The sequence below is a fragment of the Amia ocellicauda genome, chromosome 1 (genome assembly GCF_036373705.1).
Source record: "Amia ocellicauda isolate fAmiCal2 chromosome 1, fAmiCal2.hap1, whole genome shotgun sequence".
Lineage (NCBI taxonomy): Eukaryota > Metazoa > Chordata > Actinopteri > Amiiformes > Amiidae > Amia > Amia ocellicauda.
In genome coordinates, this window is record NC_089850.1 from 32,089,436 (window position 1) to 32,115,342 (window position 25,907).

At 36.9% G+C, this 25,907-nt stretch overlaps 1 protein-coding gene across 3 annotated transcripts in view; it reads right to left on the reverse strand.

Moving 5' to 3' along the window:
- Window positions 1–342: 342 nt before the first annotated feature.
- Window positions 343–25,907, reverse strand: part of atg5 (ATG5 autophagy related 5 homolog (S. cerevisiae)) — a 52,555-nt gene continuing 26,990 nt past the window's right edge. For 2 of the 3 annotated variants that reach the window (XM_066701941.1, XM_066701960.1), the window contains exon 8: window positions 4,641–8,872. In XM_066701941.1, coding sequence (XP_066558038.1) covers window positions 8,736–8,872 — 137 coding nt within the window. In that variant the 3' untranslated portion in view covers window positions 4,641–8,735. Of the gene's footprint in view, window positions 434–4,640; window positions 8,873–25,907 lie in introns of those variants that run through there. The other variant, XM_066701950.1, reaches the window with a different exon arrangement.

Genomic DNA, 25,907 nt, shown 5'->3' on the forward strand with positions numbered 1-25,907 from the left:
TTCATTTGATATTGCTGGTCGACTACCATCCAAGCGCACTGACAAGCTTACTTAATTTTATATATACTTTATGTTATTTATTCTGCCTTATCTGCTCAACATGCATATGCATTTCCCACAGAGCTCCTTCACACAGTGTGCAGAAAGGAAAAAGGAGCGAGAACGCAGGAGAAAATGAAAGAATACAGAATTAAGAATCAACACCAAAGGAAAAAACAGTTAGAAAGGAAATTAAAGATGTGCACATTCAAGGATAGTGCTGAACAGAAAGGAAATGAACTCATTATAAGGGACCTTGACAGACACTTTTTATATTGGTGCAGTTTATTTTATTGTCCCACTTTATTCAGGCCAACTCAAACAGTGGCTCCAACAGTCATGACTGGTTCGTACTGGTGTTATGTCATGTTTACAAATACGAGGTCCAAGATACCTGAAGAAAAACAAACACATTATGACATATTTAAAATGTAACTCATGTATTTCTTATACATCCAGTCCAAATACAGAAATACAATGTTTTATTGTGTTATAATCCTTGTACTGACTTGACATTTTGATTCTGATATGTAAATGCTGTTGGTACAACATTAAAAGGATATTTATCTTTCAAGATGAGAAAAGTACCCAAAGGGGGTGAGACATTGCACGCTACCATGGGGAAGTCATGAATGATTTTTCTAATAAAGTTGCCTAACCCGGCTTTTCTTCCTAAAGTTCTCTCCCCCTTCCATGGTATCAAGCTGGTGGCGTTGATGGCATTCCAGCTTCCTCCCTTCTTCTCAGAGGTGGACAGCCATGTGCACTTGCTTTGCCCTGTCTGGGTGTTACAGTGCTACATGGACTTACAGAGGGGCCCTGACAGACCTGTCAATTGTGTCTCATGGGGTGTGGACTCTAGGTCAGGCCCTGTCCCACTGCACTGTGGATGATATTGCGATGGCCTACGGGTCTGTGTGACTCCCAGTGCCTGAGCATCTGATGGCGCACTTTACTCCTGGTGTGGCTTCGTCTTGGGCCCTTTGTCAAGGTGCCCCCTGACTGCCTTTTATACGGTTAAACATCCTGGATGTGACGGGCCCGGCTTCCTCCACTGGGTATCTGGTGCTGCTTTCAGTTGAGCCACAGTAGCCTGTGTGGCACATGCACATGCTCCTGTCTTTTGTTGTGTTTCTGCTTCCCATTCAATTTGTTGTTTTCACTTCCCAGTAGAGTTTGGTCCTGTGGCCCCTGCTCCCTTCGGCTACATTATCAACTCTGAAATTATATGTTGTTTTTGGCCAATATACTATAGCACATTTCACAGGTGTTGCCAGCTTTTGGTTAGCAGCTTTTATCTCAGTAACAAGAAATGAATAACAAGGAAGTGAGGTAATGTAATTTTTCAAATTTGCCCTTCTACTCCACCCACTTTCATAAAGATGCAACATAAAGGGATGTATTCGTATTAAAAGTAGTCCCATTGCACTTTACATAACAGCAGTGATTTATGCTGTAAGTGGAAATTAAAAAGAAAATTTGATGGGTAAACAGAGGAACTGAAATGAGGATTTATGCTTGAAAGGCCAGTGCAACAACCCATGTGTGAGGGGAGGTGAGGTGTCTTAAATTCTGTAATAGTCCTGGCCATCTACCACATCCCACCACAAACACTTCAATTAATTTTATGCTCTGTGTACATTTTTCATCCAAATGAAAAACCCCTACTTTTATGAAGTGGGACTTTCTGTTATTTATCAAACCTCTGCTACCAGTTATAAACAGTATGAATGTGTTGTGCATGTTCAAGGAAATATGGCTGAGCAAATATTGTAGAACATATGAATTTGTACAGCATCTTAGTTGCAGAGCATGTGTGTGTACATTCAGTCTGTTATTAAAGGCATAGACATCTACCAGATCCCCCCTAGCCTCTTTCAGTATCAATACAGTGCTTAGGACTGCAAAGATAATTAAAGGATGGATTAAGACTAGAGTTGAAGAGCCCCATTATATACAAATCAAGAAAATGAACACTCAATGAAATAACTGAATGTTAATTTCCTATAGTAATTCTTAAAGAAAACAAAAACTCTCACACTCATACAATTTTATGAATGTAATGTATACTACTGATCCAATGAGTTCATGGTCATGAATCAGCCATACAGTTATTTTAGATCGTGCCTTTCCCTTTCCAACAAATAGTATAAAGTGCAGTATGCTCTTCCTGTTTGACAAAAATAAATACATAAATATCACTAGTCTTGAAGAGCCTCTTAGTACATTAGTATCACTAACACTCTTACCTCACCAAGCTTTACAATGTTTTCCATTTTAAACAACATTGCAAGTCTGAATAAAGAGACCCCTATCACTTTTATCTTCCCATTGTACCCTTTTACTATAAAAAAGGGCAGGTGGAACCAGCTCAAGGACTCTCTCCAATACCAGCAGCCCTTCCAGTCTCTGTTACGCAGTGGGGATTGTCACTTTTTGGGAAAGCACAGAGTTCTTCATTCTGCTTTGGGACAGTGGAAGTCTGTTTAATTCCCTTTGTAAGTGTTTAATGTGGGGGTGGGGGTCCTCATTGTGTCCTTCTAGTCTGACAGGTGGGAAGACTACAAACCAAGGTGAGGTAGGCTCGCCCTAAGGCCAGGTAACTCAGCAGCAACACACAGGCGAGTCGAAGACCCCAAATCAGGATAGGCTTCACCCACAACTCCAGCCACCCTAAGGCAACAGGGCTTTCTGGGTTGAAATTAAAAGATCAGGACTAACAATAGCACCAAAGCAGGGGGTTAGCTTAGTGGGGGTGAAATTTGGATGTTTGCCTTCAGTGGTGTTGCTTTTAAAAAAAAAAAACAATGGGGAAAAAAAGAAAAGAAAAAGACCAAAACAAACAAAAGCAGCAAGGAGCAAATACCTGGTTTTATTACACAAATGTTACTTTCTCTTTGTTTCTGACCAGACCATGATGTCCTTTCAATTAACGTTTAGATTAGCAGTTTATGTTGACCAAAAAAATGTACACAAGAAGAACCTTTCCTCGCATTACTCCAAGAGTAAAGCGCCTCACGACCTCAAAATGGTTTCAGAAAACCTGCCTGTCGAAGACGTTGCTCTATTCATGTCTTATTTCCCTGTTCCATCATCTCGCCATTGTTCAGATTTCTAAATAATTTGTAGATTTCTAATGAGCTTCAGGATGTGAAGAAATAAATGACTTAACATTGGAAAACAAATGCCAGTATGTTAACTGAAGCATAATTCTACATATTCAGTTCAGGGTGGGGGGTGTTGGCCAAGAGACCATCAAGCCTTAATGCCCCCTGCTTCTTGCAAAATATATTGGGTTCAGATCCACTTCTCCAATTATTCTATAGCAGAATGGAGAATATAAATTAGTTTTACGAGGCATATTCATTTTGTAAATGTCCAATTATGGCCTCCATAGGAACAGAAGAAATCATGAGCAAAATCACGATGTCACTGGAAGATAACACAAAGGCTTCAGTTGTACAAGACAAGGCAGATTTGTTTTCCACCCTCCTTCTCTCGCTCTCTCCATGGGTTGCCCTTAGGAAATTCAACTAGTATGGCTCTGATTTTTACAAGAAACCATTGCTTAAAAGTTGTACTGTAATCAGGAAGATGACATTTAAGGCAATCTAAGAGACTAGCCACATCCCTCTGTGGTGTACCAAGACCACAGACCAAGCACCTGTTCAAAATATGTTGCCAAAGGGTTCATTGTGTTTGAAATAATAAGATTTCACAGCAATATGAAATCAACATGTATTTTTTGCTACTGTGGTTGTACAGTGATGTAAAGTCTTACCATCTAATTTCAGAACAACCTCACCAGCCACCAGCAGATTACAGTACAAGAGCAAACTGTGATTTTGTTTTTGTTGTTTCCTTTGGGAAGGGAAGAGGGGGGGTTGTGTGTTAAAGAACACCACAGTAAATTACAGTCTTACCTTTTTGCAGCCATACAGGAGCCAAACAATGAAACCCTCTCGGCCTCTCATCCTCAAGTAGTGAAACTGATAATCTGTACTATTAGCAACAATTACCACTATGTAACAATTTCCAGCTGTCTTGTCAAAGGAAGAAGTGGGGGGAGGGAAGGGGATATCAATAATCATTATTCCGGTTAAATACGGCAATGAGAAAGAGAACGAGAGAGAGAGAGAGGAAAGAAGGTGTGGTGGGAAGTAGGTGACCAGTCGAGCAGTATTAGTCATCTTTACCCATGACTGATCACAATACATCTGAAGCCCTTGCAACTGCAACTTACAATTTGGAGCCTTGTCTAATAACAGGTTTGGATTCTCTGGCTGGGACTCAATGGCTTTGTGTAAATTAGAAGGCACTGCAGGGAAGAAGGGAGAGTTTTGTTGTTCCTCAGACAACAAATTAAAATAATACCAGGTGTACTCCGCGCGAAGGAGGAGTTTTGGTGTTCAGAAGTAGCCTGGCTGGGCAGCAGGAAGCTGCATGAAGGGAAAGTACTCACTCCCTTCCACTTTGTAGAACTTAACAAGGCTTTGGATTCACAAGGAACCGGCTTGCCATTTCAACAGCCTCCACTTTATATCCCAATCAAGTCAGACAAAGCGAGAGGGGAAGAAAAAGAAAAAAGACAAGCCACTGAACAATTTCCAGTCCCTTTTTAATTATGAAAACTTCAAAGCCACTTATTAAAATAAACATAACTCTCATATATCCACTGTTCTAATGCTAAAAACAACGGTTAGTTAGTTAGCATTCGTACAGCAGATCTCAGCATTGCCCAAAAGTGCTAGAGGAAAGTCCTGTTGTATATACCACAATCTATGGTTTAACATAAAATATAACAAATAATACTTCCTAGTACTGACAAATACTGGTATATAGCAAATCTATTTTAAATATGAAACCCTTTTATTGTGTACTTGGATATGCAAACCTACATTATAGAATAATCATACAGTTTACATACATGGTGCAGCAGTAGGAGCACAGGCTAGTATTGAAAAACAAAAAAAACAACAACACATCCTCTGGCATCCTTCAGACAGGCTTAATATTCACAAGGCATGCTTCAGCTAGGCAATGTGAGACTCACTGCATGTACAGTTTAGACAACAAAATCAATTACAGGGATTTGCAAACTTTCTATGGCAATACAGAAATTAAGTAAACAGAAACCGTAAACGTTAATGCAAGTTGTCTTGTTCTTCTTCTTTATTCATATTCTCATGTCAACCTTCTTTAGCCTAGTTATACACCAGTAATTAGAAGAATGAGCACTGGAAGTATTTGAGTCTCTACAGACCTTACTGCTGTCCTTTACATAAAAAAATATATCCAAAAAAATCAGTTGGCTACTTCTGAGCCATTAGAGTGATGAAATCTGGGAGACAGAGAGCACTGGACTTTCATCTGACAGATTTATAGGGAAGTGTGTAATAGAATTTCTCCATGAAGAATCTTTATTTAATTAACTAATTTGAGAGCACTTTTTGCTTTGATCTGAAATCTAAGACTGAAGTAATCACCTCCTCTCCTCAATGTCTTTTTTTTTTCTGGGGTGGGGGGAGTAACCAGCCTCCAGCCACAATAGCTGGCCATGACTGTGAGACTGTAAACCAACACTGCAATTTTCCAGTCCATCTTATCGGAACTGAGGCTTATTACCTGGAAGTGGATTTCAAATCACTGTACAAACAGAGACAGGACATTTACAAGGCAGACTCTGGGCTCTATCGCTGGTTATTTTGTGGCCGCCATAACAATGCTTGCGCAACGCTTTGTTTACAACAGCTGTAAAATGACTTCAGTTATTCAGAAAACTGCATTTTTGTCCTAACACAAGCTAATGTGAGACATTCCGTTGTGCTCCACATGTTTTTAACTCTTTATTAAATAAGGCAGGATGTTTCCTAACAGGGACTCTGTGCATCAGCACAGATTAATTTATGATGAGAGTCTACAAAGTTTTTGTCACCATTGATCAAAGCAAAACAATAGATGTGATTTAACATACTTACTGACTGTATCCAGGCATTTGAGAGCTACTCAACATTCCTGTGACTACATCAGACACAGTTCTGGAAATAAATATTTTTGCAACAACTGCATAAATGAGAATGGTTTTGAAAGTGAATTGACAAACCAATCTCCTTATTATTAGTACTGGGGTTTAGCCAAAGTGCGACATCACTGTGCAATAGCATGTATCTAGCCTATGTTTTAAAACAGGTATGAAGACAATACCCAGGTATTTATAACAGTTCTTTGTGAATTAAAAGTATCCTAGGTTGCCTTTGACCTTTGCTTTTCAAGAAAGCACTAATGAAATGGGGAGAAAAAAAAAAAGTTCAGACAGGAGACAATTATACAGTAAGTAAGAATTAGGTAGAAGCAGTTAAATATTCACCCAGTTACATTATAATCCCACTGTGTGTTTTACTTATTTGGTTTGCCTTTGCCTTAAGTTGTATTCTGTTAAAAGCAATCACAGGAGGTCACATCAGAGCAAAGCTCCAAACAGTGTGAATATGAGTAACTAATGAATTTGAGGAAGACCAGATGTATGAGTTTATTTGAGGAAAAGGGCAGACTTTTATTGCCAACATGGTTAAATGACCAGGAAAAGAAAGTTCTGGGGAGGAAAAACAGGCCCGTATCCTGTCAAATGGAATAACAACAAAAGGAAAACAATGCCCTACATTACACACCCAATTTACAGTAACATTCACAAATCTTTTGTGTTTAAGTCTGCGTAGAAAACAAATAAATCAAATGTAATTGTTCAATGTTTAGAATATGCTGTCCGAATTAAGAAAATGCAGATTCAGAAATGATTCAGAAAGCTCTAGAGCCTTCCGCTAATACATGTTTTTATAATAATAACGCATACTTTTGGGAAAAGTATTTTTGCGGGATTCTTCTGACGACTGGGTCAATAATGCCGGATCTGCACAGACATTAATTAATGAAACATCAGTGACGAGGGTGGGAAGTTGTAGTCAGAGATTCCTATAAATAAATAATTATTTTCAGCTGCTAGAGTCTCATTGTGTCTGGCCTGCTATAACACTGCTGTGATCTTCAACCCTTAAAGTTAAAATAAAAGAAACCAAATGGGGTTGGGGGCTATGGTATTTTTACAGTTTACAAATCATCCGAGTACGGATCATCTGATCACAAGCCCCTGATCAAGGATCTTCAATATTCAGACTGGATCTTAATCTTCACGTGACATTTGCCGACTATCTCAAACAATAATGCGGCCCTGCTTTTGAAGGAGACTAGAGACTGTTGCAGACAATTCTTTCCAAGAAGTTGAGGGGAGAAATACGAAAAACTTCCTCATGCCATTGCTGGGCCAATCTTTTGATATGAATGAATGTATTAAGTTAAGCAACAACCACTGTCAACAAAACAATGCCCTACTATCCACATCATTCCAAGCATTTTTGCCAACATAGATACAACCATGAATGAGACAACACTTTGCAGTCCAATATCAGTGATTGAAAAGTGTCAGTAACATAAATGAAAAAGCAAGCTATTCAATGTTAAACACTTCAGTTTCTCCTTAGCAGTGTTTGAACCAAAGCGAAAACCTGTTCCATAGGTAGAGAAAAATAAATTTAAACACATCCGAGGCAGTCCATTCATCTTTGTAAGTAACAAGAAACAAATAATACCATAAAAATATAAATTTGTCTTCCAATAAACCTTAACAGAGAAGATTAAATGTACTGAGGAAATTGCAGAACAGTACCGTGAAAACAGACTGAAGTGTGAAGTGCTATATGTGTGAAAACAATCTGAAGTCTTGGGACCGTTTGCACATTGTCTAAAAACAAAGCAAACCCAAGTGGAGAGAACAATCGAGGAGCCCGAACTGGACTGGAGTGAGGCTGACAAAAAATAAAAAATAAAAAAAATCACCTTTTTAACACCTTTATAGCGGTTTTGTTAAGTCCAGTCACTCCACCCCCCCTGTTTTAGAACAGTTAGACATTAAAATAATTACATGTCATAGATTAAACTTGTTTTAAAAGAGGAAGAAGACATTTTGTGGTTTAATTAAAGAAACTGAGAATCATTTCTTATAATTAGCTGTAAGAGAGGTCTAAAATGCATCAGCAGTAAAAAAAAAAAAAAAAAAAAAAAAAAAAAAACTTGCTGAAAATACCCTTCAAAATGCACTAACAAGCAGCCTGCTCAATCTGGAAACAGTAAGGCAATGTTTTCCACTTTAACAGCTCAATCCAGGCCACTTTAGGAAACACCCATATTAGTTTGCTTGGTTGGTTGGTGATCGGCGGTAGAGATTCAATGCAGCATCTTTCCGTTGTCTTTGACGGTCTCAGAATGTTCTTTACCACTTGTTATCTTTCTTTTTGGTTTTTACCAGAAAGTCTTCACTAACACAGGGGTCTTGTGATGCTTCTGACGTTGCAGCCTGCAGTGGGATGACGACAGCACGGCAAGACAGCGGTAAAGTAAATCAGCACCAGCCCCGTTCGACTTATCAGATGATGGGATCTCACATTTCCTGTTTGGCTTACAGCAGTGAGGTTTTTCTGGTCAGGTTGCTTCCGAACACTTGAGAAAAGCAGAGGCTGAGACGAGAGCTCGTGTGGAGTGTTCCATCTGGGGGGAGCTGTAAGACTTGCGTTCAATTCACTATTGTTTACTTTCACTTTTTTTCTTTTCAGAAAGAACAAAAAATTACATGAGCTCAGTCTGCTTCAGTCAGTGGGTGTAGGGATGATACTAATGTGGAGGAAATTATCTGGGTGGCTGAGATGTTCACTGAGCCACTGGATTGGAGTCTCCAACATTGGCTCAATCCCATGAATCACCACATGGTACTTCTTCTGGCCATCTAGATGATACATAAAAAAAATAAAAAAAAAATTGGGTCAAAGACTCTTTACAAATATGCTCGTGTATTACCACAGTTTCAGGGAATCATGTGCAATATTCTGTACGTGACCATTCACATGATAACACAAATCTAAATGGGGGGGGGGGGGGGGGATTAACAGAGGTTTGGTACGACCAAAGCTAACAAACACAAAAATAAAAACAAACTAACTAAAAAAAACAGAGAAATGTTAGGATGATCATTCCAAGAGTGAGGAGGTCATCTTCTGCTGTAGAGGCCTGTGGATAACCACAACTTTGCTCACACAACGGCAGGACATTTTGAAATCAGACCATTTCGTAAAAGAAACATCCTCTTACACTGAGCACATATTAAGTATAACTGATCAGAGACTAGAGAGGTCTCAAGCTGTACACCTGAATATCACATCCTGCAGCTACAGCCAGACATTTTCTAGCAGTCTAGTTTTATCTTGAATGCTGGGTAGATGCCAAACTTTCACACATAGCTGTAATTTGATGACAATTATAGGCATTTCTATACACATCTGACCTTTTGATTTACAAAAATATATACAGTGATAGAAGGTATCAATAGTTCATTTGGAACAATGTAATTCGTTTGGTTAAATAAATATTGTTCATTAAACTATACTTATTTATTTATATATTATGTCAAACTAATTTGAACAGTGATTCATCCTAGCAAATGTACTAGTAAAGATATATGGTTGTAGAGTTCAGACAATAGATATTTAGCTTCAATACTATTACTTTTTACCTGACCTGAGGTCAATATGTAAATTAATCAATACATCACACACACCTTTTAAAGCTGCAATTCAGTGTAGCACTTTCTTTATGTGGATATGTTTTATGTCAGTTTCTTTTGGACCATTTTCAGGTAGGTATCTGAGCTTAATGAAATTGAACAAGGGTGAATGAGTATGAATAGGTTTGACAAATGTAGGTTTAATACATAAAACTAATTTACTTGTTTAATGTGCAAAACTGTACATTTATAGCATCTTCTTACTGCAGTGAAGAACAGGACATTGTGTGTAGAGCGTAGCTTTCGAAAGCATCAGTTCCAGTCTGTACCAGGTAAAGTGTATGATACGGGAAAGCCACTAAATGATTCATATATACAGATAACTATATGCTTTCTCAAACCACTTCCTATTCTGTCACAGATACAGCTGAGAAGAAAAAAGACCTTAATTCTCACTTTCAGACCAACACAGTTGCAACATATAAAGTATTACCGACATTAAAAATAAATTTGTCACAACGTCAATCAACATACAATTAAACACCAATCTGAGCTCCATGGAAGCAATGACGTGACGGAGGATAGCTGTTGATTCCAAAGAATAGAGAACCAAAGAAAATGTGCAGATTCATGTTGATAGTGTTCATATAGTGTCAACAGTAGAGAGAAGGCTAGCCAATTAAGTGTGTGATTAATCACAACCATAATGGTTCAAAAGAAATACCTTTAGAAATTAGCAAATTAACACTTAATATAGGCAACATGGATTATTAATAGCTGTGAAAGCAAGGGTCTATGTTGTTCCACTCTGTTAAGCCCTACATTTAAATATACCAATCCACAAGAAAGGGGACAAAACTGAGCCAGGAAATTACAGACCAATCAGTCTCACCTGCATCACCTGTAAAATATTGGAGAAAATTATTAGACAGAAAATAGAGGAGCAGCTTAATGAAAACCATATTCTTGGAAATAGTCAACATGGGTTTAGATGAGGCAGATCATGTCTTACTAATTTATTAGAATTTTTTGAACACGCAACTGCAGCTGTAGATCATGTGAAAGCATATGATATGATATACTTCGATTTTCAGAAAGCTTTTGATAAGGTTCCACACCAAAGACTGATCCTCAAATTGGAAACTGGAGGCATTCAGGGTAATGTAAGTAGATGGATTATTAACTGGTTGATGTAAAGGAAACAGAGGGTGTTGATTAGAGGAGTTGCTTCTAACTGGAGTGAGGTTGTTAGTGGAGTTCCACAGGGATCAGTACTAGGGCCTTTGCTTTTTCTAAACTATATTAATGATCTGGACTCTGGGATAGTTAGCAAACTTGTCAAATTTGCAGATTATACTAAAATAGGTGTCTCAGCAGATACAATCTTGGCAGCACAGGTTATTCAAAGGGACTTAGATAACATTAGATAACATAGAACTAGATGAAGTAACACATGAGAAAGACCTAGGAGTCTATGTGGACTCCTCACTTTCTCCAGCCAAACAATGTGGGGAAGCAATAAAAAAGGCAAACAGAATGTTAGGGTATATTGTACAAAGTGTAGAATTTAAAACAAGGGCAGTGATGTTCAGACTGTACAATGCACTAGTTAGAGCTCATCAAGAAAGATATCGCTGCTCTAGAGGCAGTTCAGAGGAGAGCAACCAGACTTATTCCAGGTCTGAAGGGAATGTCCTACTGAGAGACTGAGGGACCTGAACCTTTTCACCCTGGAACAGAGGAGACTACGTGGGGACTTTATCCAAGTCTTGAAAATCATGAAAGCCATCGACCACATCATACCAGAGGAGCTTTTCCAGATCAGCAGGGACGCACGCACCCGGGGACACAAATAGAAATTGAGCTTCAAGGCATTCAAGACGGAAAACAGGAGACACTTCTTCACACAGAGAGTTGTCAAAATCAGGAACAAACTCCCCAGCGATGTGGTAGAAGCTGAATATTTCGGAACATTTAAAGTCAGACTGGATAGGATCCTTTGATCACTCAGTTATTAATGGACACCCGACGAGCACAATGGGTCGAATGGCCTCCTCTCTTTTGTAAACCTTCTTATGTTCTTATTTAATTCACTGTCCAGTAACCTGCAGGTGGTAATTTAAATTACATTTCCATAAGAAAATTGGGAAAACATTTATTCCTGTGAATTTCACTAACATTTGTATTGACTCCAGTGAATTTCTGTCAGCAAGCAAAAAGCTTTCAGTAATGTTGTAGTAACACACAATTCATTATTTAAAATAATGAGCTGGTTTATTTTTTAAGTTAAGTTATTTAGAATTAGGATTTATTAAAAATAACAAAAGCAGATTTTTGGCAACTTATTTCCCAAAAGATATGGGGAATTGAACTGATAAAAGCTTTTCTTATGAGGATAATGAATAATTACATGGCATTATGAGTATCAAACAACCTCTAATGTTAAATTTAACACAGAATTCTATTTAATATTTCTACATACTTCATTTTCACACCTCTAATTACTTTACCAAATACATGCTCCTGGAACTGGAAAATACTGGAAAGAGAGGACAATATAGGGCTTTAACTAAAGCTGTTAATCACTTTTTAGACAGAGATCAACGATGGCTATCCATCACTTCAAGATGGGTGCTTCCTCTTGGGCTAAAACACAACTTTATTTATTAACACGGAGAAAAGTGTACTGCCAGAAGAAGCAGTGTGCACTGCTACACTGTACCTGTAATTCAGTTGTCTAATCTCCTGTGCGGGTCAGAACTCTTGCTTTTATGTACTTTTTTTATTTTAATTAATTAAACAATGCTCCCTCATGGTCCTGATTACTTATGTCTTGTTAGCACTTCTATTATTTTACTGTAACTTATCCAATGCCTCCCATGTTTCTTTTGAAAACTAGGAAGCTAAGTGGATAAGAAATTATTAATAATAATAATAATAATAATAATAATAATAATAATAACAACAACAAAAATAATTAATGTATTCTTAATAATACACTCATATGTATTATTGTGTATGTGTCTGCATTGTATGTAATCACTAACCCTGATAAGGTTATCTTTATGTATTAGGTTGACATGGTATTTCCTGCTTAAGATAGAAAGTGGTTATTGAATAAGCAATCACTTTCTTTCCTAGGACTACAGAAAATTAATCCATACAATGTATTTTCTAATACACATCATATATCAATAAGTATGAGGCATTGAGGGGATATTTTCATAAAATTACAATGTAACTTAAACAAGTGTTAGAAACTTAATTTTATTTAGCTTTTTAGGTTAGTGTCTAGAAGGCTGCTTAAAAGAATAAAAAAAGACAAAGGCCCTGATGTGAACTGTTAAAACCTGAAGTTTGCATCCTACCAGCCTTCTGTATCCAACACAAATATTTACCCAACAGCTGAGGAGGTAGACAGCACTCTAATTAATAATAATAATAGTAATAATAATAATAATAATAATAATAATAATAATAATACATAAACATACAAAGAACCCGGCGGTGTTAACCAGGAGTGTGTGGCACAAACTAAACAAGCCATCATGCAGAAGCCACTTCATTTACATCCTTCTATATATTGCTTGAGAAGGGTGTTGAATCGAAATGCTAGCAGCAAGCTCACAACAAGTGTCTGAACTTTCCCTTGTTCTAAATAAGCCCAGATCACTACATTTTTTAAGACACTTTATAAAGAGCAAAGTAAATAAAAAACGGACTGTGACTGAGCAGTTTTGGCTGTTTTTCATATTTTTCAACTGTCGGCTCGTTTGCTGTGAAAGTTCTAAGCTCTAGAGCTAGGCTATATTGAGCCTGAGGCCAAAGTAATATAATTTTCAACTGTAACAATTGGACTGAACTGCAAATATATTAATCCTTAAATGTAACTACTCTCAGAATGTCACATTGTGTACGTTTCAGTATTGTTAAAACATTATACATAACTGAGACCCAATTAATCTGTTTTGCATGCAAACACTGAAACAAAGGAACAACATATTTATAGTGTACAATTCTCTCTGTAGACTAAATTGGGGCTTACAAAATACTCACAGGAAAGTATCTCACTACAAGCCCCAAGTGACAGTTAATCTGCTAGCTTGATCAATTACATTTTGCTCTATATCTGCTCTGGGCTCCCTGTGTGGCTGGAATATCATTGTGATGTCAGAATTATTTTGAAATGTTAAAATAATAACTGTTAACACTGGCACTTTTTAATTGCCTGTTTTGGGAAACAAAATCCTATTGGATTTGGACCTAAATGCTGAATGGATGGGGTAAGACTGCCTATTTGAAAATAAATGCAATTTCTAATAATTGCATACACATACAGTAAGGTGCTATTATCTTGCAACATGTAGTTCACTGTAAGTGAAGGCACAATAGTCCTGTGTTTTCCATGTTAGTTTAGTATGGTTTACAAACATGATATCCAAACATGATATCAGGCCTCGTGTTCTTCATTAGCAACACGTCATTACCAGAAAATTGAAATGACTCCATAGCATCAGCAGTCTGCAGTAAAAAGAATCATTCTGCTGAAGCACACAGCCTTCCAAAGCCACCTTTGTTGACTGCGGAATCAATGTATGTGGGTTGCATCATTCAATCATGACAATTACTGTCATCCAATACAACTAATTTTTCACTGACAGTTTCTACCTTTATACGTTTGTATTTCGTAAAATAAAATAAAAAAGTCTTCAGCAGCTTTCCAGATGCAAAACAATGTTGCAACAGCTGTAATATATTTTAGACACACTGACACATGCAAATAATAAACAGGGGACCAAATTAAAAGCAGGTTAAATACAGACAAACTGCTTGTCTGACCTGGGGGAGTCTGGACAGTGCTTTTGCTCAGCGTCTGACAAATTCTTTAACCTCTCCAGTGCTGATCAGTAGAAAACAACCTAATTGAATCCATGGACATGAAAAACCACAGGCTGATGTCTAAGCTGCATACATCACGCAGAAGGATTTCAGCCTGAGCCATGGGGGTGACGCTCAGAGAGGTCAGGGCGGGAGGTTAGGCAGAGTCCAGGATGCAGCCCAAAGGAACACATCAAACGTACATTTTAAAAGGGCAATTAATCTTGAGTGAGAGAGAGAGAGCTAGAGAAAGAAATCACATTGCCCTAATGCTTCCTGGTGCAGGAGATCTCAATCTAAAGACATCTGCATTACAATGCAATAAAACAGTTTTATCTTAAGGTTCAAAAGCTTTCTTGAAGCCACTGAAAAGGATGTCTTTATTTTGAGTGCTGGACTGTAGGCCATGCATTTATATTTTAATAACCTGCATAATATGTATTTAATTTGTTTTTGACAGACATTACTGCTTCATCATTTTCTTACCCACTTATGGTGTTGGTCCCTTGGTTAATAACTGAGATTTTATGTATATATTTATATATAAATATACACACACACACACATTGTGTTCAAAAAATATACTTTATGCAGTTTACAGTTTATAATAATAAATACATTATATAGCCTATACAATATTATTTATACCTGTACACCTTTACTCTGTTGTTCATGGTGTTAACCTAATCCTGTTCCGATTATGAATTTAGCTAAAATAACTGCATGTAGGCTAAAGTAGAAAGAGTAGCACTACTTAGAACAAAGAGAATTTGGCAAATAATCTTAGCAGTGACACCTAAGAGTAGATTACAGCAAACATAATTGTAATAAACCCAAGTGATCTGTGATAATATGCTGAAGGTAAAGAGTTACTGGATTTGTTTGGTAAGGAGAAAATAAAATTATATTTTTAGGTATAGCCCAGTTGCAATCTTTATGTGCCATTTTAACATCTTACATTTACTGTATATAGCAACTTCAGTAAAAAACAAAAAAAAGTTAAATCAGTAATTTTCCTCCTCTTCAAATCTGAGGAATACAGAACTTTTGAGATGTTCATAAATAGCAACGTTCTGCATCCACATAAATCAGTGTAAAGGAAAAAAAAAAAAAAGAGACAGTCGAACTGCAAATACATAAAATTAAAGCATTTCTAAAAAATATTTTAAAATTGTATTATTCAGCATATTTATCAATGTAATTGCATATTATGGGGAACATGTTTATTAGTTTTGTTTTTCTAATCAGAAAACGGTAATGGATTCCAATGAAAAGGCATTGTAAACTCAAAGCTAGAAAAAGCTTAGTGGGTGTACTGGCTGGTAACTTCTTACCCCCACAATGTAGGCCTAATACTTTAAAAAACGGTTAAACCAGAAAACCACCAAAACAATGCCGTTCACTATCATGAAAACAACATGTATACATTTTGCACTGTATTTTAACGTCTAAAATCAAGGCTGGGCAAGGTCTCTGGGTGGAGGAAACCGAAATAGGATTACTAGGGTTGAGCAATAATCATTTCCTCAGAGGCAAACCAGTCAGATTTCTAATAGACTGAAGGAGTAAAAGTGAGAATAAGTTAGTACCTCTTCAGAAAAAGCAAATCTTTTGAAAATTAGACCGGTATAATGTTTGTTATAAGCATCATCTCCAATATAGAAAAAAATACTTGGTAAAGAGATGATAATGAACACTAATTTAAGTGAATTTGCAAATTCTACAGATGCAAAACTGCATTAATCTAAATTAATGCAAATATAGTGTAGCAACCAACTATTTATAAAAAATGTGGTCGAAATCATCCTCTATGTGGTTGCCAGCAGAAAGCTGATAAAATTATAAAAAATAAAAATCACTAAAAGACACTATAAATGATGACTTGCTGTGAATTTATCACTGTCAATAATGTCACTCACAACTTGCTAAAAACTGCCAGTTGAAAAATGCCTCGCTTAAAACAATCTCTCCGTCCGTTTCTTATGTTTGTCTAGTTTTGACAACACGAAGCAGGTTGACTTCCTCGGGATCGAATCCTGCTCCTGCTGAGGGACAGGGTGACCCGAGCGCTGATGTGTTTATTATAACGCAGATGGGCTCAAGACCCAGCATGGTATCCAAATCCTTTTATGAAGGGTACTAGTACAAACAGCCACGGAAAGCAGACTGACTGGGCGATGTATGCACATTGAGTGAGCTACTGCCATGGCCCTAGTGAGAGCATCCAGCCCCACAAGCAAGAACATGGGGGTAAATGACAGAGCGCCGTAAGTCAAAATGCTAGAAGTCAAGGACTGTCTGAACAGACTTCAACAATTTTAAGCAATTTGGTATGTTTTCCCATCATAAACATGTTTAATAAATGACTGTACATGCTGAAAAACAGTTAATTAAAAATAAGTGATGAATGCCATTACTAAAGGGAATTCAGTCGAAACAAGAAAAACAGAAAAAGAAGGAAACCACAAACATAAAAAAGTCTGATTAAATATACAAATTAAACTATAATGTTCTAAACAATACAGCCAGAAAAATATGTTATATATATATATATATATATATATATACACTCACCTAAAGGATTATTAGGAACACCATACTAATACTGTGTTTGACCCCCTTTCGCCTTCAGAACTGCCTTAATTCTACGTGGCATTGATTCAACAAGGTGCTGAAAGCATTCTTTAGAAATGTTGGCCCATATTGATAGGATAGCATCTTGCAGTTGATGGAGATTCGTGGGATGCACATCCAGGGCATGAAGCTCCCGTTCCACCACATCCCAAAGATGCTCTATTGGGTTGAGATCTGGTGACTGTGGGGGCCAGTTTAGTACAGTGAACTCATTGTCATGTTCAAGAAACCAATTTGAAATGATTCGACCTTTGTGACATGGTGCATTATCCTGCTGGAAGTAGCCATCAGAGGATGGGTACATGGTGGTCATAAAGGGATGGACATGGTCAGAAACAATGCTCAGGTAGGCCGTGGCATTTAAACGATGCCCAATTGGCACTAAGGGGCCTAAAGTGTGCCAAGAAAACATCCCCCACACCATTACACCACCACCACCAGCCTGCACAGTGGTAACAAGGCATGATGGATCCATGTTCTCATTCTGTTTACGCCAAATTCTGACTCTACCATCTGAATGTCTCAACAGAAATCGAGACTCATCAGACCAGGCAACATTTTTCCAGTCTTCAACTGTCCAATTTTGTTGAGCTTGTGCAAATTGTAGCCTCTTTTTCCTATTTGTAGTGGAGATGAGTGGTACCCGGTGGGGTCTTCTGCTGTTGTAGCCCATCCGCCTCAAGGTTGTACGTGTTGTGGCTTCACAAATGCTTTGCTGCATACCTCGGTTGTAACGAGTGGTTATTTCAGTCAAAGTTGCTCTTCTATCAGCTTGAATCGGTCGGCCCATTCTCCTCTGACCTCTAGCATCAACAAGGCATTTTCGCCCACAGGACTGCCGCATACTGGATTTTTTTCCCTTTTCACACCATTCTTTGTAAACCCTAGAAATGGTTGTGCGTGAAAATCCCAGTAACTGAGCAGATTGTGAAATACTCAGACCGGCCCGTCTGGCACCAACAACCATGCCACACTCAAAATTGCTTAAATCACCTTTCTTTCCCATTCAGACATTCAGTTTGGAGTTCAGGAGATTGTCTTGACCAGGACCACACCCCTAAATGCATTGAAGCAACTGCCATGTGATTGGTTGGTTAGATAATTGCATTAATGAGAAATTGAACAGGTGTTCCTAATTATATATATATATATACACTCACCTAAAGGATTATTAGGAACACCATACTAATACTGTGTTTGACCCCCTTTCGCCTTCAGAACTGCCTTAATTCTACGTGGCATTGATTCAACAAGGTGCTGAAAGCATTCTTTAGAAATGTTGGCCCATATTGATAGGATAGCATCTTGCAGTTGATGGAGATTTGTGGGATGCACATCCAGGGCACGAAGCTCCCGTTCCACCACATCCCAAAGATGCTCTATTGGGTTGAGATCTGGTGACTGTGGGGGCCAGTTTAGTACAGTGAACTCATTGTCATGTTCAAGAAACCAATTTGAAATGATTCGACCTTTGTGACATGGTGCATTATCCTGCTGGAAGTAGCCATCAGAGGATGGGTACATGGTGGTCATAAAGGGATGGACATGGTCAGAAACAATGCTCAGGTAGGCCGTGGCATTTAAACGATGCCCAATTGGCACTAAGGGGCCTAAAGTGTGCCAAGAAAACATCCCCCACACCATTACACCACCACCACCAGCCTGCACAGTGGTAACAAGGCATGATGCATCCATGTTCACATTCTGTTTACGCCAAATTCTGACTCTACCATCTGAATGTCTCAACAGAAATCGAGACTCATCAGACCAGGCAACATTTTTCCAGTCTTCAACTGTCCAATTTTGGTGAGCTTGTGCAAATTGTAGCCTCTTTTTCCTATTTGTAGTGGAGATGAGTGGTACCCGGTGGGGTCTTCTGCTGTTGTAGCCCATCCGCCTCAAGGTTGTACGTGTTGTGGCTTCACAAATGCTTTGCTGCATACCTCGATTGTAACGAGTGGTTATTTCAGTCAAAGTTGCTCTTCTATCAGCTTCAATCAGTCGGCCCATTCTCCTCTGACCTCCAGCATCAACAAGGCATTTTCGCCCACAGGACTGCCGCATACTGGATGTTTTTCCCTTTTCACACCATTCTTTGTAAACCCTAGAAATGGTTGTGTGGGAAAATCCCAGTAACTGAGCAGATTGTGAAATACTCAGACCGGCCCGTCTGGAACCAACAACCATGCCACGCTCAAAATTGCTTAAATCACCTTTCTTTCCCATTCAGACATTCAGTTTGGAGTTCAGGAGATTGGACCACACCCCTAAATGCACTGAAGCAACTCCCATGTGATTGGTTGGTTAGATAATTGCATTAATGAGAAATTGAACAGGTGTTCCTAATAATCCTTTAGGTGAGTGTATATATATATATATATATATATATATATATATATATATATATATATATATATAAAAAGATGGATTAGTACTGGAAAAAAGGTACTATGATCAAAGGGCGTAGCAGTATTCAAATTCAAATTACTTATGAATCACCTAAATCGGAGCCATCATGTTCTCCCCATGTCCTGCTTTTAAAAAGCATCATAACCAATTATTGGCATTGTTTTCAGAGCAAGTGTCAGCAAATAAAGCTAGCATTCTTTATTGCTGAAGCCCCTAACCTGCCCTTTTTAAATTAGAGATGCATTAGAGCAGCTCTTCAAACTAAAGTGCATCTTTAAACAAGACAGTTTGTCATGAGCAGAGCTGTGATTACAGTTAGGAAACAGAGCCATTAAAAAGGGTCAGAGGAGACCTGTGATTTGCTCCTCTGGTAATCTAGCTGCATTGCTAATGAAAAGCATTTTGAAGGCATCACTTCATCATTTTCTTGTTTATACAGCATCTATGATGACAAATAGCTGAAGATTATGGTGTCATGACCATGTACACTGCTGGGATTACACTCATCAACTACACTACCTGTTTTTCCTTGACACAAGTGAAACCCCCAGTAAAAAAAATACTGGCATACACTGACTGACAGGCTCCTGTTTCTCTACATCTGCTTTGTATTTAACATATGGTACTAATCATGAAAAAACAACTATACACAGTATTACAGTGCTTGTAAGTTAACAATTTCTCAAATTCAAGCATAACCCTGAATTGTCTGTAAAAAACAACTTCCAAAATGAAAAGTATATAATCTCAGACTATAATTATATGCTACAATGGAGGAAATGATAAAATGCAGAGAAAAATGTATTATTCAATACAGTAGCTGTATGACGTATTTTGTTAGAGGAAAAACAATGAAAGGAAAAATATATGCAAAACACTGCATTTACTATGAATTCTGGCAGCAAAAAATCTGTTTGGGAAGGACAAAGTGCCATTGTTCAGTGTGTTAATATCAAAGCACTGAGAAAAATAATTGAATTCTGTGTCAGACATCTCAACACAAATCTCAGAGACAAGTTGACGACTCTCAGCAAACCACTTTAGTTGGTCGCTTGCTTGGCAAAGCAAGGCGAAAAGCGATATGCACCAGATATTGTGATGTACCTCATCTGGCCTGTCACAGTTATATAATCAAAGCAGGGGTTGCATAAATACAGGGTAATAAATTACAGAGTGAACTATAAAAGATGAAAACACTAATAGCTGGAAGGGGTCATCCTTGCTGTACAGGGGAAAACTGAATCAAGCAAATTCACCGTTTTGGGAAAGTTACTCCAAATGCCCAGAGGCTGAGAGCAAAGAAATGACTTAAAGCACTAAGGGAAAACATCCTAGCAGGACACAGGAAAATCATTATTTAAGCTCAGCTTGTATGGCAATAATGCTACTAAGAGATGTTGAAACAATAACATTGGTATATATAATGCTTATTCCAAATATAACCAATACATACTATAACTTAATTAATCTACACAAAGATTTATTATATTGTATAGCGATGTTCCATTTCTAGATCACATCGTGTTATTTTGGTTTGTTGGTTTTCTAATGTGTTACCTTGTTTTTTAAAATACTTATGAAATTCTCATGTAAGATCAAAAATGCTGGCAACTTCTTTGGAACACATCCATAGAATTCCACATCTTTATAGCAGTTAGTCACTTTTCAAAATATGTCTCCTGCAAAGGTTAGAAACAGGTTGCATCAAAGAAGCAAAGTGGGAATTACAGATTTGAATATTGGATCTGTCGGAGTATGTGGTTATAATAATATACTTTAAAATCGATGCTTAACAAAGAAAAATATGGAGGAAATGCTGGGGCTAACTTCCACACCTTCATGTGAAGGTAAACTTATCATAATTGCCAATGTCCTCAGAAACACTCATGCATGTTTTAACCTGTATAATCTCCTGAAATATAAACCATGTCAGGCAGATATTTTGTTTCTTGTTGTTGCGGGACAGATCATAAACAACTCGAGTCGAGGGACTGTGCTGAAACATGAATCTGAACCAGTTAATGATAGACATGTATGCAAAGCGTTTAGGTTTAAGACCCATCTAAATAACATTGCTTCATGTTCTGAGAAGGTCCACAGAATATCTTTTAAATTTAAACATACTGTTCATTACCATAATTAATGCCACTAATCGCCATCTCATGGTTCTTGATTTGTCTACAGGTTATTTTATTTCTTAATTAGTTTAATTCATTCTTAAGAGTACCATGATGAGTTTATGTTAGCCAGCAAATGTCAGCTTTTTTGCCGGTATCAAGTGTGGTTGTCCGGCAGATGAAAATATCAAAGGCCAAAATGTCCGGTGGGAAATATGCCAAATAAATAAATAAATAAATACATACATACATACATACATAGATTAATAGCATATTAAATAGCCTAATATTGTGTGAGCTATAAGATATGTTGCCAAGACAACAGCAGGCCTTCGCTCGCTGTCACAGTAAGACATCACTGAGTGTTTGGTCATGTAAGTCAGCGAGATGCAGTGACGATGACGACAGCGCTGCGTGGATACGGCGGGTTGAAATTCCACATGGCCTGTAAAATGGCCATCAGGGAATTCGGGGAAATCTATCCTGACTGGGCAAAGCTGGGTTCATTTAGCTTATTTTCAAGTTATTTAATTTGACGGGCTTGGAAGGCAAGGAGACATACATCGTAGGCTAATATCTTTATTTAATTAACAATAGCAAGGCTATTTGTTTTATTTTATTTTTGTAGCCTATATGCTCAGTTCGCAAAGTTTGTGAAGAGTTCATTCTGCTGACTACTTTAAATAAAATAAATTTGTTGGATCATAGCATTTGTGTTTTATTGCGGTTTAAATGTAGGCTATTATATGGCTATTTAAAACATATGTCCGGTAGTTGTTCTATATGGCCGGAATTCTGGAATATTAACGGCCATATTGGCCATCAAAAAAAAAAAAAAGTATAGAGTAAACTCTGATCAGTATATATAAGTGACAGAATTTAGACACGTACATCTTACAAAATCATAATGCTATCCAACTTAATGCAATCACACTGACACAGTATTCTTCAGGCCATCTCTCCAAAGGACCACAGCAGTCAATAAGGCCAAGCATTGGCTTACAGACTATTTTATACATAAAATATGGAATACATTCCCAATATGTTATTCACGTTACAGTTATCTGTAAGTAATCAGGTTAATCCTGGCCTTCTTTAGCTGAATGCTAAGAATTAAGTATTTAGTCACCCGAGAGCAGTGTGAAAATTTCATAATATATCCATCATACAGTCTCTGTATGCATTATTTCAGCTTAGTATAAGTAATACCTGTATCAAGGTGGAACTGTTTTGTTATGATGACTTTTTCTGAGGGTGGAGGTAAAGTTAAAGTTTGTGATTAATTCGTCTCAATAGTGTCTGAAGGAGTGGGAATGGAAAAAATGGATTATATTTAGTGGCGACATGGAAATTGTGAAGGTTTTCATTTTATTTACATAAGACAATACAGAACAGCGTCATCCTAAAAACAATGCTACACATAGAACTTCACATTTTTCTTTAATGCTGCAAATGTACTGCACAGTATTTTAAATTGCAACTATGTAGAGTAAGAGGACATAATGTGGTTTTCATGAAATCTACTACATTGCTATGAATACCAGTTTTAAAAACAGAAAGTGTGTAAGTATGTGTATTTTTCACGTTTTATGTCATTTAAAGTAGATGGTGCTAAAGTTTGTGGTTTCATAATGTATTATGGCGACAAGACAGAAACTAAGAGATCTTGGAGATCTTATTCAGGCACTACATACCACACACAACTTGTGTGGATTGGATTTTCAAGGTCATAGCTAAGAGGTAGTTAGAAGACCACAAGATTATGTTACTCAGGGGAGACAAACCAAACGATGTAGTGAGTGAAGCCAAGAGCAGTTAAGTTCTGCTGGTTGGCATTAAAATAAGGAAAAAGAAACATTTACAGTACACAGTACTTCCTTTCTCTTCTGTGAGTATATGAAAACATGTGCGTTGTGTATTAAGATGACAAAGTATCCTTAATTAAATGTTATGTAATAGAAGCATATATGATAAATTACATAAATGATAGGCAGCAATAATAATAATAATAATAATAATAATAATAATAATAATAATAATAATAATAATAATAATAATAGATGGTTTGTATGTTGTAAACCTTTTGTTGTTGTTGTAAATAGATTTCTCAAAACACTTGGTAAGGAATATTACTGGCAAATAAAACATTTAAGAACTGGATTAATTTGAACATAAGGTTTGAAGAAAGAAAAAAGAAAAATAGGAACTAATGTAATCTCTCTATGACCTTGACCAAGACAGACCTGAGAAACCCGGCAAGCTGTATGAGGTATGGAAGTTAAGCAATTCATGTCATCCCACACATCCTGGACAGTAATTTGCTGAATACAATGTGGGGCTGAGAGAAGTGGTAGTGGGCTGCACTGTCAAACACTTAAAAGTCATATGCGTAGGCTGTTCCATGGGTTAATTAAAGGTGGGGGTTTTTTGCTTTCTTTCTTTATTAGAAATAATGGTATATTTCTTATAACACAAGAGATACAAGTTTAAAAAAAACTAAATCATTGCAGTCAAACACACAGAGTAACCCCTTAGAATATTATTTAAAAAAAAAAAAAGATTCTCAGAATTTTTCATTCGGAAAAACGATCACAGAATTTGTAAAAACAGTGTATACGCTCTATATGCCATGACGCGGTGGCAAGGAATAAAAACAAAGGCTTGACACCAGAAATGTTTAAGAATTCTTGGTATATAATCTAATTCTGTCACAGAGCAAAATATAACAGGTAAAGACATCTTACATTTCTAAAGAGATAAGAGTAAACATTTTTCCCCATTTTCTTGGAATTTCAGAATAAATATTTGTGAATGTATGTCAGTACAGTTGTGTCGATATGTGTGTACTATTGCTATGAAAACTGTAACTGGTATGAAGACACTGATAACCAAAAGCCATTTAACCTGGTGAATTTGAAAAAAATACACACAAATGTTGATGATTAAAATTTGTTTTACATTGTGCTTTAGATTTCCAGGTAAATATTTTTTTAAATAAACCTACTAATAAAATAAAATGAAAACATTATAAATACACTGCACTATTGTGGCATAAGAAGATGCGATTTTTTGGAATCCAATATTCAGAGGTCCTGCCATCCAATTAATCAGCAATAAAACGGTAAGAAATCCTAATCTGATTGCTTTATAGGGGTTCCAGGTTTTTTTTTTTTTTTTTTTTCAAGCCCCGTTTTTGGCACCTTAATTGGTCCAATTAAACTATAAAATTTGATACATTTAATTATTCTCGTCAGACTCTGAAATGTTTGAGAAATCAACATATGTTATCAGCTATAAAAAAATAAAATGTGTGACTCTTAGGTAAACCTGCAGCATGCACAGAGCATTATTTAGCACATTAAAAAATCATATAAACAATGTGATGATTTATCCAAATAAAATTCTACCTTTAGCAACATTGTGTAGTCAGTGTATGTTATATCTGTATATGATTTTTTGTGACATTATACTTGGCAGAATTAAAATGCCAGAATATAGTGTGGAAAGTGAGGTCCCTATGAACATATTTTGACCCTGTTTTTTATATTTTATATTTGATTTTAATGATTGCTTGGTGAACACGTGTTTAACACCACTAAATTAAGCTAAGTATTTTAATTCCTTGCATATGTGGGGGCTTTTACATCTCTGAAAGTGCAAACTACAAACATTTCGGTTAAGAGTTGACTATCAGAACTCTTCACTGAAACGTTTGTAATTTGCACTTTTTCCAAAAGGCTTCTTCTTTTATATTATATTAATTTTCTTCTATATATTAAGCTCTAATTAATACTGATTTGCCTTTTCTTAAATTTGTGAAGAGCAAGAAAAACAATCAATTTAAAATGTTATTGATTTGTGACAAGAAGTTATCTTTAAAAAAGTAAGGAAAGTACTTAAAAATGTGTAATTGTACAATTCAAGAACATGATAACAATCCTGTACAGTCAAATTTGAAATAATCTACCCCTTTTTCATAGAATAATGAAATTGACATTACTTACAGGCCAATCCCAGTATCTGCACAATTAAAATGCCTGGTATATGAACATAATCTGAAAACATCTGATGCTGATTAAATCCAATACTTTGATTAAATCCGAATGTTTATAGTTGATTCCAAAAGTAATAGTATAACCCTGTTGAGTTAAAAATGTCATGTAAACCAGGTGCTACTGTATCCAATACAAGTAAGCTCTAAAGACAGTGCCTCACTTCAGGGA